Raw genomic sequence first — 15,295 nt, forward strand, 5'->3', positions numbered from 1 at the left:
TGCTTCTCATCAAGACCCATCCTTTCAGACCCATTAGTATGAGCTCTCCAACCAGAGGGTCAAACCTGTTCCCCTAACCTCAGGGTAAGGAGTAGATGACTAAGTAAAAGGCAAACTGAAACGATAATTAAGCTGATAAAGAAAAACAGGCTTTGGTCAATTACCAAGCCTGCAGTCTCTGCCCTGCTGCCATCAGGGTGGCACCACATTTCTGGGGAGATGCTCAACCTGGCATGGAAGATGGTGGAAAAAAAAAGTAAAAAGAGAGCAGTTTCCACCTGCAACATGCCAAGGAACGAGGCCTCTCCTTGGAAGGGGTGTCTGCCAGGCACTTCCAACATCCAAGGCCAGAGGCAGTGACAGGACTCATGCTTCCGCTTGTAGCGAATGCAACTCCTGACCCATACACATAAATGAATAAATAACTAGCAAACCTCACTCAAGCAAACCTTCTTAGCATTCCCTAGGTGCTTTTAACACCACCATCACCTTTAAACATGGGAGGCCTCCCTCCAGCAATGACTCTTCCCCTACAACATACCAAGCAGCCCATCCTCTTCTGGAAAGGCAGAGAGTGGGAAACCTGCTGGTATCTGCACCATCCCCACACCTCCAACCCAACCCTCATCCAGCTGACATGGTAGGTGGTCAGGCAGAAACAGGAGAGGGGGTCTGCATCTCCATCCTACTGTGCTTGTAATGCCTGGCTGCAGGAGATGCTGAGCCCCTCCTGAGATGGTGTCTGGGGGTCCACAGCTCTTCTGGGGCTGTTGTGACAGCCAGGACTCCCAGGGTCACTACTGCAATGGGTGCTCTCTCCTTGAAAATAAACACAGGCTTTCTTCCAGCAGGAGAAACCAGTGGAGGCAACCAACCCCACGGCCATCCCACCACAGGCTTCCACTGTGACTGAATGCCTTTCTCACCTGAAGACCTCTTAGTCTTTTCTAGATTTACTGTATTTAATCCCTAAAGGGCTGTTATATTTATACCTAACTCAACCAACCTAGTGTAGGGTTGCTCCAGTGTGCCTCACATAAAAGACTTCTCCCCAGCTTTGCTGGAGCACCGTACAGCGAGCAGGGTGAACATGGAAACAACTTGGTTGAGACTTCACTTCCTTCCACCATGTAAGTAATGAAAACAAAAGTCCTCTATGAAGGCTCAGTGTTGTCCTCTTCCACCCACCACGCTGCAAACCCCACCAAGACCTCCGAAGCAGTGAGGGCGTTCACCACCTCGCATCACTTCCACTTTTAACTGGTAACACCCCATGCAAAGCCAGAGCACTGCCACGGTGAGGAAACACCTCCCAGTTGTTAAAAACAATGTGCTTATGTCTCTCTTCCAGTACCTCCAGGCCAATACGCCTTGGGTGTAATTCTGCTTAATTTCACTACTCCAGACTGAAACTAGCACCTTTATCTAATGTGGCAGCAAAAGAAAATTCACATCCATAAATACATGAACATCTGTGAGGTACAGACAATGGAACTGTTGTCGATGATGCATGAGCAGAAAATGAAAATTACATGTGTAAATCTCTACATCTCTAAAATTAAAAAAGGAAAAAAAAAAACAACAACAACTTTGCTATGTGTTCAGACTACCATGCCAGACCAGTGAGGCCAAAAAAATCCCTACAAAAACCTAACCCAGTTATTCCCAGATCTCCTGTGATGACCATCTCTCAACATCTTGCTTCCTACATCCATGGGAGTTCGGCTCCTTTGAGCCTTGATGCCAGTCATGAGAGCCAAGGATTTGAAATTGGCAAAATAAATTAATTAAGTGAGGAGGTGAGAGGCCATGTCTCCCTCTGTTGGGGAGACATTTGGCAAATGAAGGGCTGTGTACTGAGGGCTTATGAAAGCAGATACTTTCATGTATCATCAGCCAGTGGTTCACTCATTCACAGGGGACCTGCTGAAAGAGGATCAACTTATAAATGGAAACAGCACCTACAGCAAGCATAGCCAGAAGAGATGCAAACCCACACAAAGTTGGGTGGAAACGCAGTATTTTGAGGATCAGGTGGATTTTCCCAACTACAAAAGCATCAGTAAGTAACACAAAACCCCCATACTAGACGTCAAGACCGGGCAGAATGAAAAATAACCAAGAGTAAAATTCACAGCTAAAACAACTCCTCCTTCCAATGCACCAGTTTTCCCTAAAACATCATAAGTCCCTCTTGCAGGCAGCTGATAGCTCACACACTGCAAACCCAAGGTTTACTCCATCAAATCACCTCATCAAATGGATCTCATTTATGTCACAGCTCTTCTGTAAAGATCAAAAGAGCACCTGGACCCATACTGAAGGATGCCCCTAAGCATATGCTGAACTCCCAATGACAAAGGACTTAAGCCCATGATTAAGTTAAAGCAAAATATGAATATGAATATTTAAGCTAAGCTGTCCCAGAGTTATTTCAGTGAATGAGGAGGGGGGGGGGAAGTTATTTTGTTCTTGTTGTTTTGTTTCATTTCTTTGTTCTTAATTAAACTGAAATCCTCTTTAGCTGTTTGAGTCATCCATGAAAAACATTTCCACTTCTCAAGAATCCTCACAGATGCTTTGATGCTTTCCAGACTACTCATGGCTCAAACAAAGCCCCGTAAAACCTGATGATGGCTTAATCCCAAACGACAATCACTGTTATCCTCTGAACACTTGCAGGTTCTGAAATCACACCAGATGTATATTTTTATAGCCATTAAGTGAATCCAGTTGACTTTACAGGCTGCAAAAGCTTGAAAAAGTGTTTTACAAATACCCCTTTTAAAGAGTTTGGATTTTAAAAAAAACAACTCTTATTAGCATCCCTTCATATGGTAACTTCCCCCTCCTTGCTTTCTCTCTTTTGTACCAAACCCCATGGATGTAATTCCAGTAATAAGGACCTTACCAAGGCACTCAGTACTGCTCAGCAGACAGCAGCAAGGTATCTGCCACGCTTTGGTTGCTCTGCCTCTAACCAACCATCATCCACAACTGCCCACTGATAACAAACTGCAGGTGCTCCAAACCAGACTATTCTCAAGAGCCTCTCTTTGCAGTTCTACTATTTAACATTATTTGAAATGGAAAGACTACAGATTTAGGTCTTCCCTGGATTCCCACTACAAGTGTTACACCGTGTTTCTGATGCTGTCATCTAGTTCCAGGAAGGGCAAACAGATTTGGCACCTCCAAAAAAAGAACAAAAATCCCTGATGTCAGCAAATTGATTTTTTTTTTTTTTGTACTCTGGCTGTACTAATGATTTTATGTACCATATTAAAATGGAAATAATGGGGTTTATAGGGAAAAAAAAATAATACCAGAAAAGATCAATAGGCCGTGCCCAGATCCATCTGGGAGTGATGCAGGTCAGATGCTCCAAAGAAGGTATAAGAATTTGTGTTGTTGGCAGCTCATCTGCCTTTAGGCAGAATGTTCTCCACCATCACTGACATGTGGGTTTGTGCACTGACGCACTGTTTGCAGCTTAGCAGACACAATATCCTCGTGCTGCTGACTTCTATTTATTTTCTCATCTTCATTTTTCTGAATATTCTACCAACAAAAATAAATACTTGCACCCACTATGCAAAACACCTCAACAACAAATGAAGAAGCACTTATAGAATGAAATAAAGCAAAGGGAAAGAAATGTTAAAGCATCATGAGAGGAAGGGGAAGATCAGAGAGATACAAAGAGGATGCTGGGTGTGGAACCATCACTCTTGAGAGATGCCAGAAGTGATGAATGAAGGAAGAACCAGACCAGACAAACCTACCAGAGAATTCAACACAAAGATGGACAAGAGAGCCAAGCAGAATTTGAATGATAGAAAAAATAAAAATATTGCAGTTTGACACATGACTGCAAAAGTGGGATACAGAACTGCTGTGGCAGGGGAAGGAAGAGGGGAAAAAAAATGAAAAAAAAATCAAATTCAAGGAAGCACTATTGGTTCCCAATAGTAGATGTTATTATCTGATAGCTGTGAAACAAGTGCTGTATGTGAGGTGCACTGAGAAGCCATTCATGGCTGGACAGCTGGTCCATCAGCCCCATTTCAATTAGCAGTGTCAGCACAGAGACCAAGAGCTGCAACTGTACAAAGCAAATAAACTTGCATCTCTGATGCCTGTTTCCACGTCAGGATTCAAGCACACCAGCAAGAGAGAGTGGGAGCAGCTTGTATAGCAGTTACTGGTGACTGAGGATAAATCTAGGCAAGTAGTTTACTTTAGAAAGCAGGTTTTGTCAATACAAAACAATCTACACATTTGTCCTGAATTCACCAAAGATCTTCAGCTGGGAAAGAAGTGCAGAGAAAATCCAGGCTGGGCACCAATTCTGCACATGGCTCATCCCCCAACTCTGCCGGCCAAGATACTTGTGCACAGTCTGGTCCTCCCTGGGATCACAGAGTGTCCCGACTGCCAGGACTTGGGAGATGGTCCCCCTTGACAACACCTCTTCAACTAAGACACTGGTATAAAATGCCTAAATCCCTAACTTCCACAGGGTCTGGGATACAGGCAGTCCCAGCACTGGCTCAGTATAGATTCAATAGTGCCTGCCAAGGGGAACAGAGGGACCTGCCTGGGAGGTAACCAACAGTCAGTGTATCATGGCTCTACCATAATCAGCATTTTTTAAATATATGCTTGGTTCTCACCTTTGCTTCTTAAGGAAGCCTATAACAGAACCAAGGATTTTAGTTTAGGCTGAAAAAAGTGTTAAATTCACCACTAAACAGATAATTTTGCTTCTTCATAGAGAGAAAGCAGAGAGGGAGTAGTAAACTAGCTTAGTTTGAATCAAAACTACTCTCCTTTTTATTTTCCTGTTCCTGAACTGAAAAATCATTTTCTCTTAAGACCTCTGGTTTTCAGTTTTGCAACTTGGATAAATCTTAGAAGCAGCACATGAATTTTAAGTGACAAATACTCCTCACAATCTACCATTTCAGGCAGTACATGCTAATGTGTGACAAACGTGTTGTATTTTCTGTTAGTGTTTACACTGTTGCAAATGCAATTTTAAATAGCAGTATCTCGTGTAGCCACTTAAAAAACCACCTGTAATACATGTTTCCTGTTACCTATATCCCTGCCCATGCAGAGGCGTTGGAGCTAGATGACCTTTAAGGCCCCTTCCAACCCAAACCATTCTATGATTCTATTTTGAAAACTCTCCTCTCAGTCAAGAATCCCATTTTAAAGCAAAAAATTGGCACTAAGCTTTGGGAGTCCAAGATGTACACTTTAGAATTATTATGTAAGAAATAACATTTCCAGTTCTTGAAAGAAACACTCGTCAAACAGTTAAAGAAGACAATAAAAGATACTGTATATGCTTTCATAAATAGTTAATTGATTGCTGGGGTCCAATGGGTCAACAGATGACTTAAAAGGATGGCTCAAAGCCATCTGTAACAGATACCACAGCTTGTCCGTGGCTCTAACCTCACCACTATGAACTAATTTCTGATGCACCCTTAATAAAAGGCATGAGGCTTCTTGGTGACTTCACTTCACCCTTGGCAAAAAAAAACCAAAAACAACCAACAAACCCAAAACAAAACAAAAGCCACCCAAAAAACTATTACTTGGTTACATGGAATAGATTTGTGAATAGAAATGAGGGAAGACACACCTACTATCTCTAGATTCCCTTTAACGTTGCTTTCATTAGCCACCTGTCAGGAAAAAGCCCCAATTCATCAGCTTCCTACAGGGGTGGAAAAAATACAAGGAAAAAAAATAATCTAAAAATACGCTTTGAAGCTCCTTGTTTTGCAGATGCAGAGAGCACCAACAAAGCCCATAAATCCCTCAACCCCTTACAGAACCGGATACCAGCAAAACACCCTGGGAAGTCTCTCTTTTTGCTTCAGTCTGGAAGGGAGCAGCATCAAACATGGGATTATTTGCAACAGATCCCAGCACTGCGTTACCAAAAGGGATGTGTCAGCTCTGCAATATGCCCACAAACAATGCCACCAGCTCCCTGAGCCCACAAGGGGCTCACGGCCACCCCAAACCCTGTCAGCTTTTCTCATTCTGGATAATTAAATATAACCTGCCTGATGAAAGATGTGAGCCTACAGAAGGAACACATGATTTTCAGAAATCTGCTGTGAAATTTGGAGACATTTTGAATGGACAGTCTCCTTGAAAACCAGGCTATGCATCTAGGCATCTAGCCTTTTTCAACATCTTTATAGGACTTAAAGAGCAATACCAACCAGTAATTCCTAAAGTACTGCGGCCCTGGTCACACACTGGGAGGAACCAACCTGTCCACAGACACTCCAGAATAATCCTAAGAGGCTAAATATAATCCTAAATAAGAATTTGAGAGTATGTTTTTTCAGTTCATGTTCCCACATCCAAAATTTAGCATCAAGATGGGCTCAAGGCTTTGTACTTGCCACTAATAAGATACCTGACATGGAGCCTAAGTTTAGGCTATTACGAAAATCTTAACCTGAAACAAACTTTTGGGTAAATGTTTTAAATCTTGGCCATTCCTGAGTGAGAGAAGGAAGAAGAGCCTCTGAAAACCCCTTGTATGATTAGCTAATTTGCATTTAAACTTGTGGAGAAAATTCTGCAGTCCTTTTTAGGTTTATTCACTATGCCAGTTGTGGAAAACTGCACAAAACCGTGCCAGAAACATCCAACATCAGAGAACACATTAAAGAAAACCTACTCAAAGCCAGAAAAAAGCCAGGACATCTGCTGCTTGTGCCCTCTTAATGTTCCTAAGTCCCGTTGTGTTTGGTGGTCTTGAGAAGTCAACTGTGCCTACAAAAACTGCTGATCTTTGATGTACACAATTTATTACTCCCTGTACTAAAGATTCATGAACAGCACTTGGATGTACCTGCAGGCAGAGCTTATGTTCAGAAGCATCATATCCACCCAGTCATGGCTACAACTTAAATAATGCTGCATTAGCTGATGGGCATGGCAATCAAGGACTACCTTTACTGAGTAGTTTTAAACGCAAGAAGAAAAAAAACAGGTTCCATTGTTCTGTAAAATTCACTCTAACATCTATTTTCATCTAATTTTCACATGGGACCATGCCAAAGATCATGGATCTGAAGTGAGAGCTATTTCTGTCTTACAGCTACACACACTGAGGAATGGATTTCTGCATATGTTCCTGCTCCAGGAATAAATAAATGGGGAGGGGGGAAAAAGGCTGCAGCCTCCTGCCCATGACTATGTTTAACCTATTTGTGTGCCTGGCACAGCCCTGAATCCACAGACTGCTCCACTCATCAGACCATTTCAGCTTCCCCATGTGCCAGCCCTTGGCTGACAGCACTGCTTGTCCACTCTGCACTACCTGAACTGCCCGGAAGTGGAAAAAACCTCTACAAAACACAGATTTTAGAGTGGCAGCAAGACCCTGCCGTCCCTGGGTGGGTTGAGCAGAGCAGAGCTGCCCAGCTTGCTGCAGTGCACGAGGTGCAGAAGCTCCTCCGTAGTGGAAAAAGGCAACCACGTGCCATGGAGCATCAGAAGAGGTGGGTTTCAGGAGAGGCAATCCCAATGCTAAAGACATTTTGCAGGATTCAAACAACAAATAAAAAATCATTTCAGTCCATTACTAATGCTGGACAAAGCACATCTTTAACACTTGGAAACTTGAGCTGTTTTTTATATTGCTTCCCAACAAGCTCTGCACTGGAGATGAGAAATGCCAAGCCAGGCAGCTCCAGCACCACTAAGCTGTAGAAACCCAAAAGCAACAACAGGAATTGCCAGGCAGCACCCCTGACTGTCCCTCTAGCAGGGGGCCAGTCTCAAAACACTTTCAGGCATAATCCTTCCCACTATAAAGTGTATTAAAGGTCTCTAATCCCAATTGGTGCCATCTCTCCAATGTGCAGATTGCACCCCTTGAAGAACCCTCCTTCAACTGCAGGGAGATGCTGGCACGTGAAATGCTCACAGGACAGACCCTCCACCACCCGAAGACCAGACCTGACCTCAGCACCCAGCAGTGGTGGGGAGCAGAGCTGGGAAGCCCTGAGGTGGAGATAAGGCCACAGCTTCTCCCTGGGTTTTCCAGCTCTGAGCCCCAGGCTGGGCTCCTCCAGGCCCTGGCTGGTGAGGAGAGGCACGTGCCAAGCTTGGGGGTTTGCAGTCACTGAGGTCGGGGCTCTGGCTAAGCCAGCAAGAAATGCTGGAGATAGGGATGCTTTGGATTCCAGCTGCCCCTCAGGCACCCTGCTCCAGGGCAGGGCTCTCCAAAAACACATTCCTCCACCTGGAAGCAGCAGCCCTGAGCTCTCTCCCTGGCGTCAGGTAACTAAGCCCTTTCTTTGCAAAGCAAGAGCTGCTCTATTCTTTCCAAACAATGTTATCAGTGGATAGTGGCTCTCCTGCTTATCTGGCAGCTTGAGCATTACCCTGAATGTGGAAGAACTGGGCTTCAGGGCAGCCCCTCCGCCTGGGGCTCTGTAGTGAGGAGAGACCCACCCAGCTTGTGCAGGGTCTGGGCATGGCAGAGCAACCACACCTCCCAGCCCGAGGATCTCCTCCCACGGCAGCCCCTTTATTTTCCCTGCAGCCCAAAAGTCACTGCTGCTCACCCCACAGCTCCCCAGGGCTCAGCAGGGTTAGCAGGAACCACAGGGCTTCACATCCAGCTGCTCACCTCCTTGCCAACACCTGCATTCAACTCCTCTGCTGTCAGCCCTGTCCCTCTTGCATCAGACCAACCCTACTCTGGCCCCACCTCAACTGGTGTCCTTCTGGCAGAAGGATGTGATCCCAAAACCTCTGCGAAGATGGGCAGGACATCCCTCCTCTGGGGCCAGCTGAGGAATGTGCTACCCAAGAGCAGCATCCCCCTGCAGCCCCTCTTCCTTAGGGCAGTCCCTGTCCTCCAGGGAGCCTGGGACATCAGTACAGGCTCTTCACCCTCACATACCAGGGGCCAAAGGGCAGTGGGACAAAAAGGCTCTGTTGACCCCTGGATGGAGGCAGGAGAGAAGAGATGCACATCCTATCCCAGCACAGGCACCCAGAGGCACCCACCCAAGTGCCAGAGACACAGATGTGTAGCCACTGCCAAGAACCACAGCTCCCAGCATGGTGTGCTTAATGTGACCTGACACCTGCAGCAACCACTTCGGCTTCATCTGCTGCATTACACAAGGCAGATGCCCTCAGGACTCCAGCAGGTCCCGCAGCCCTGCAGGTTGCCTGTCTGTGCTGTCTGTCCTGCCCTGCAGCACTGGGCACTGCAATGCAGCCACCCAGCTCATCACCCGTGCCCCAAACCACTGGAAAAGCCCAGCTCCCACCATCACCAGATCTTTGCACCACCACTACACACGGGCACGACCATGACAGGTCAGGCACTACGTCCAGGCAGAGCCTGCCAGGACAGCCAGCTGCAGGAGAGAACACTTCCAACCACCAAAGAAAACTGTGCTAGCTTGTTCTGGAGAGCAGCAGTTCTGCACTGGAGGCAAGGAGTCCTGGTTTCCACCAGCTCTCCAGCAGAGAACTCAGCCCTGCAAGAATTTCTCTAACACACCAACTGCCACAAAAAACACACAATGTAACCAACCAGGACAGAAGCCTGAAGAGACACTGTAAAATTGATTAGTCTTCAAAACCATGAAAGACAATCCAGCTGTGTTCCTCTTATTTGCATAGAGAAATGCAAGAGGCAGGGCTCTTTTCAAAATTAATTCCTTCTTTTCTTTTTTCTTTTTTTTTTTTTTTTTTTAATTTACTACAGCCTAAGTTACTCTGGATGACAACAATTAAGCCCATTATCCAAATCTGTTCTTTGCTATCTATCACCCCAGTGTTTTTTTTTTCTTAGCCTATGAAGAAGAAAAAAGGAGAGAGGAAAAAAAAGGAAAATCCCAGTAAGTGCTATTTTAAAACGAAAAACACAAGTTTAGCAAGAGCTCAGGAAAGTGTTCGAATTATTCAACCTTCTGTTTTAAGACCCCAGCACAGGACTCAACACAAACAATTTCCTTTCAAATCAACAGCAATTTCAAGTCACCCCACTGAATACGAGCTCAAAGTTAAACGCTGGCCCAAATGTTCTGCCAGACCCTTGGTGTAAGTGTAGGAGGGCAAGAGAAAACAAAGATTTAAATGTTGGCTAGCACACTTCTGCAAAATCACTGTCAGCAGATATTTTTCAGTTCATAGAAAACCCAGTGGAGGAAATTTAAAACAATAACTAACTTGGAGGCGAGCGGTTCAGAAACACTGCAGAAGGAAAACCATAACATGATGTAACTCATGGGATTGTTCAGTGCTAAGCATTAAGCTGGGTGCTTACAGCTTCCCACTGCAGAACAGGTCCTTTTGGCTCCATTTTAAAACTGACCCACAGTTTTCACGGACGCTTTGACTCATTTTAACAGCTACATGACTCCCCTGCTGTAGATGCCTGCCCTGCTAGAGGCTGTTTGCTGTAGATGCCCTGCACAACAGTACCCTAACCCCGGGTTCCACAAGAAGCCCACTGCAAACAACAGTTTTTCATACCTGGGCACCACAGATGCCAAGAGCGAAACTTCAGCAATGCCATGACCCACATCATGATGCAAGACCTTGTGACCATGTCTTGATTCTACCTTTGCATTTGTCACCCTAAGAAGTCAGAATTTATAAACCCACTACAGAAAGGTTCCCATCCCCTATTTTTCATGCTGGCAAAAATACATATATTTAAAGAGGGTAAACAAGGTTTCTCCAAAGGAGCAAGAAGTTGCCTGGTCATGCTCCCAGCTAAAGCCAGGCCAACCTGCACTCGAATCAGATTGTTTTTTTTTAACTTGTGTAGATGAGCTCTGACCATCTCCAGCCTCTCTGACCCCTGCTCCTGACTACCCTCGCTGTGACCACTTCTTTCTTAACAGCTCCCTGACAAAGCTTTCACTGAGAAGCTGGAGTCATAGAGAACGAGCCCTTCTCATTCCCACTGCAATCGTATCTCTCTGTGTGCTAATTTGTAAATTAGCCAGAAAAGAAGGACAGACTTGGGGCTGGAAGTTGCTTTATTGTAATTTTTCTGTCCTTTGGGCAGGATGGGCAGCACCAATGTTGCACATGTTCAGACAGACACAGCCTCAGAAGCACACAAACCTTTGGGCTTTCCAAGGTGACTGTATTTATAATGCTGTCTGATAGGGAAGAAATCCACTAATTGTATTTGGGGGGAAAACAGGAGCAATTCATGCCTCATGCACAGCTACATCACCAAACAGCACCATGCAGCTGCATGGCACATGGACAGGCACTGGGCATCACTGGTGGTGCCAGGCCTGAACTGCAGACATCCTTCTTCTTATTCCCCAAAGCCTCTTTGGTCTAATCACAACTCTAGCCAACTTAAGCTTAACACCACTATCATCAAGGACCTTTAACAAGCACCAACAATCCATAAATCTGCTTTTCATGGCATGGCAGAAGCCTAATTACACACAATTAAATTCTGTCAAAAATTAAAGCCCACACACTTGCTCTACAATTGAAATCAGCCCTTGTAGGTACCAAACAAAAGCAATGCTAACATTTCAATGATACATTGGCAACACAGCTGAACCAGGTTACTGACCTTAAACAAATCAAGGGCATTCCTTACTCTTCAAATTCCTTTCCTTTATTTTCTATATATGCTAAGTGTTACAAATACAGGCACTTTGATCCATGCCCTGAATCATGACCATAGAAGTCCCAGGCATTAATGAGAGATGCAGCTCAAACACCTATTAACTCCATATTACATGTTTTTATTCTGCTGGAATCCCCTGCTGCCTTCTCCAGCATAATACATTGTTGAACCTCTCTACAGAGGTCACTACAAGCCCCTTTATTCTTGTGACATCACCTTTAATGAAGATCGAGCATTTTAGATACAAGTCACATGTTTAATCTTTACAAAAACAAGCACTGTACATGAAACACAACCTGTGTGCAAGGTGGGATGAGATCTGTGCAAGATACGGTGGGAAACGAAATCTAAGGCAATGACATTTAAGATATTTGGGGGTTTTTATTACAGGAGGAGCATCATTTTAGAAAAATGTTAATATTGCGCATTAGGAGGGAAGGAAAGGCAAGTTTGTGGCTATGGTACTTCCTGTAAGTCCTCTAAAAGTGCCCAAGGGGAGGTTTGTCACACCTGGGGAACAACAATGATACAGCGGAAACAGGAACATAGGGAAAAACAGCAGAGCAGGTACCCCAAGAAGATGGCAAGAACCCTAACCCCAAGGGATCTTCTTACAGCTTAACACACAAATATTGCTGCTAGAGGCTAGAATTTTAATTACGTGCATATATGTAACAAATGGATGAACATGTATTACGTCAAACCCAGGCAGCATCCCTTTACATACCTGATCTGTGCTTCTTCTAAAACACTTGCATTGAGGAAGGTTCTCGAATAATATGGGAAAAATGGAGGCAGTAACTGAAACACGTCCCTCTACGCATCTGGGCTAAAAGAGCTTTTATCTACCCCTCCTCCTGCTCTGAGAGCCAATACCAAGTCTGAGGAGCAAAGAAACTCTGAGCTCAAGAAATAAGGGCTGGGGTGGATCTAGCCAGCAGCACAGAACTGCTTCATCCACCATCAGTGTCCCCAAGCACACACACTTGGGTGCCTGGACTGGCCGCAGGACCCAGTGCTGCATTTGGGGAGGGGGTATGGAGGCTGCCTTGGGTGACCTATACATTTCGGGGGCAAAAAAAGGGAAAAAAAAAAACACAAAAAAACCAAACCCAAACCAGGCATGGCTTTGTGCCTGCTATGGCTGAAAAGGAGATGCATTCTGGCAACTTTTGAGCTTGCTCAGTGCTGCTGACGGGAGGAAAAGGCGCCAGCAGCAGGGAGCAGCCATGTTCCCCCCCGCAGGCTGGGGAAAGGCTCCCTCTGGGGAATTCACACTCACCTGGTGGTTTCATGTAATATTGCTCAATATCGGACATGTCCGTGTGCAGCGCACAATCGAGATAGTGCAGGATAACTTTTCTACTGAAGTAGTACCTCATGCCCATCAGAAAGATGGGCAAGCAGCAGGTCAGCAGGAAGGACTTGGTCACAACAAAGCATATTACTATGGAGATAAGGAAGAGAAATAAACGATACCTGTCAGAAAAGAGAATTTAGTGTTGATTTCGGAATACAAACTCAATATTAAAAACAAAACAAGCACAGACAAAATACACATTTGCAGCACAAGACAACGCACGCTCTGGAGGTAACTCTGTTAAGTGACCGCGCAGCACGCAGAGAGAACCCTGGAGAAGTTTATGGGGCGCCTGGAGAGAGCCGGTGGATGGGGGGAGGATGCTGCCGGGCCACGGCAGGTCCCCCCGAGCCCCCCAGACAGGGGCTGGCGGGGGCGTTCCCCAGGCTGGGGCGGCAAAGCCACGCGGCGGGCAGGGCTCCCCGCAGCCATGTGCCTGTCACTGCGGCACGGCTGCTCCCGGCGCGGGAAGCACCGGATCCCGGGGAAGGCACCTCACCCGCCTGGATGCCGGGGTGCTGCTGAACACCCGAGGGGCTTCTGCAGACCGCCCCTGAGACGGTGGCTCCCAGAGCAGCCGGTTTGAGACCCACCCCCCGAGCCCCAGCTGCCTGCTGGGGGGCTCCCCTCCAGCACCGAGCCCCGTCCCCCCCCGGCTGGGGGCGGGGGGCTGCAACCTGCCTGCAGCCACCAAGGGCACGCGACGCCAGCGCAGAGCTCGCTGAGGGGGTGGGGGGCACACACTGTGAATAACGTGACCCCCGCTTCGTGCAATTATTTGCGCAGGGGGGCACGTTATTATCTACAACGCGGGGGGGGGCACCTTGCGGGCGCTATTTCGGGCATGGAGCTCAGGGAGGTGAGCACCCCCCCCCCCCCCCCCACGCCGTGGGGAGGAAAAGGGGGGTTCGCGCCGCTGGCGGGCCCGGCCGTCTCCAAGCAACACCAGCACGCGGAGCCCCCCCCCGATCCGCGCTGGGCTGCGCGGGGGCGGTGCAGTGCGCGGTGCGAGGCGCGCACCGCTCCCCTTCCCCGCACCACAACCACCAGCCCCCCCCCACCCCCCAGGCCTGGGATAACTACAAGGACCACTCTCTCCTCACCTACGCGGCGACCCCCGCACGCTCCCCTCCCTTAAAAACCCGCGCAAGGTCGCGCATCCCCAAGCTAGCTCCAGCTCCCCCACCCCCAGCCCAGCCCCCGCCGCAGCGCTGCGGCTCCGCGGCCGCTCCGCACGATGCTGCGGGTTTTCCGCGGCAGCGCGCCCGGGGCGGCGGATCCGCGGCTCCTCCCGCCTTTCCGACCATTTTGTGAATACCCAGGGGGTGGGTAAGAGGAAAAAAAAAAAAAAAAAAAAAAAAAAGGGGGAAAAAATAATAATAATAAAAAAGCAGCGGCACAACAAAATGAAAACAACCGCGACCCCCTCCCCCAAAAAGGGAGCAGATACTCACCCGCCAGCAGCCCGTAAAGCAGCTGAGTGAAGGGCTGCTGCTTCAGCCCCCTGAACGCGGTATTGGGGATCCGCTCCATGATACCCTCGTAAAATATGCGGCGCACCACCTCCTGCTCGGAGGGGTGGAATTCGCGGATATACACATTGTCGCGCCGGGGGTCCTCTTTTGGGGAGCCGAGGGGAGGTGGGGGGGAGGACGGGGAGCCCGCCAAAGAGGGCCACATTTGGGAGGAGGAAACAATGATCGTGTCTTTTTTGGATCCCGGGATTGATTCATGATCTTCCGCCACAATCTTGGTCTCACAAACCATCTTGGGAGACAGACAATGCATGCAAACCGGCCGCGGGGAGGGGGCGGAGGAGAAAAATGGGAGGGGGTGTAAAAAATAATAATAAAAAAAAAACCCCAAAATAATAAGAAATTTAAAAAAAAAAAAAAAAAAAAAAGGAAAAAGGGGAGGGGGAAGGAGCGGGGCGCGGAGTAGGGACGGAGACCCGCCAGGCAACAGCTGCGCGGGGCGCGGAGCTCAGCGGCGGGACGGAACGGGAGAAAGAAGCTCCAGTGCATTTTGGAGAGGCATTTATAGGGCAGAAGAGGGGGGGCCCGCGGGTCCCCGAGGTCCTAGAGCCCCCCGCATTGGCTGCGCGGGGTCGCCATGTGATCGGGGGGGCGGAACACACCCCCCACCATCCCTGCACCGCCCCTTGCAAATTACTACGGCGCGTCCCTGCGCGGGGGGCGGCGGCGGGCGCCCTTCCTCTGGTGGGCTCACGCATCTCCACCGCCACGCACCGGCCCGTGGCGGGG

The 15,295-nt window shown here is 47.7% G+C and overlaps 1 protein-coding gene across 1 annotated transcript in view; it reads right to left on the minus strand.

The window, feature by feature from the left end:
* Positions 1–15,005, minus strand: part of NAT8L (N-acetyltransferase 8 like) — a 30,377-nt gene extending 15,372 nt beyond the window's left edge. The window contains exons 1-2 of the mRNA XM_051618330.1: positions 14,486–15,005; positions 12,954–13,118 (exon numbers count right to left, since the gene is read on the minus strand). Coding sequence (XP_051474290.1) covers positions 12,954–13,118; positions 14,486–14,819 — 499 coding nt within the window. The 5' untranslated portion in view covers positions 14,820–15,005. The remainder of the gene's footprint in view (positions 1–12,953; positions 13,119–14,485) is intronic.
* Between the last annotated feature and the right edge of the window lie 290 nt (positions 15,006–15,295).

The sequence above is a fragment of the Apus apus genome, chromosome 4, assembly GCF_020740795.1.
Source record: "Apus apus isolate bApuApu2 chromosome 4, bApuApu2.pri.cur, whole genome shotgun sequence".
NCBI lineage: Eukaryota > Metazoa > Chordata > Aves > Apodiformes > Apodidae > Apus > Apus apus.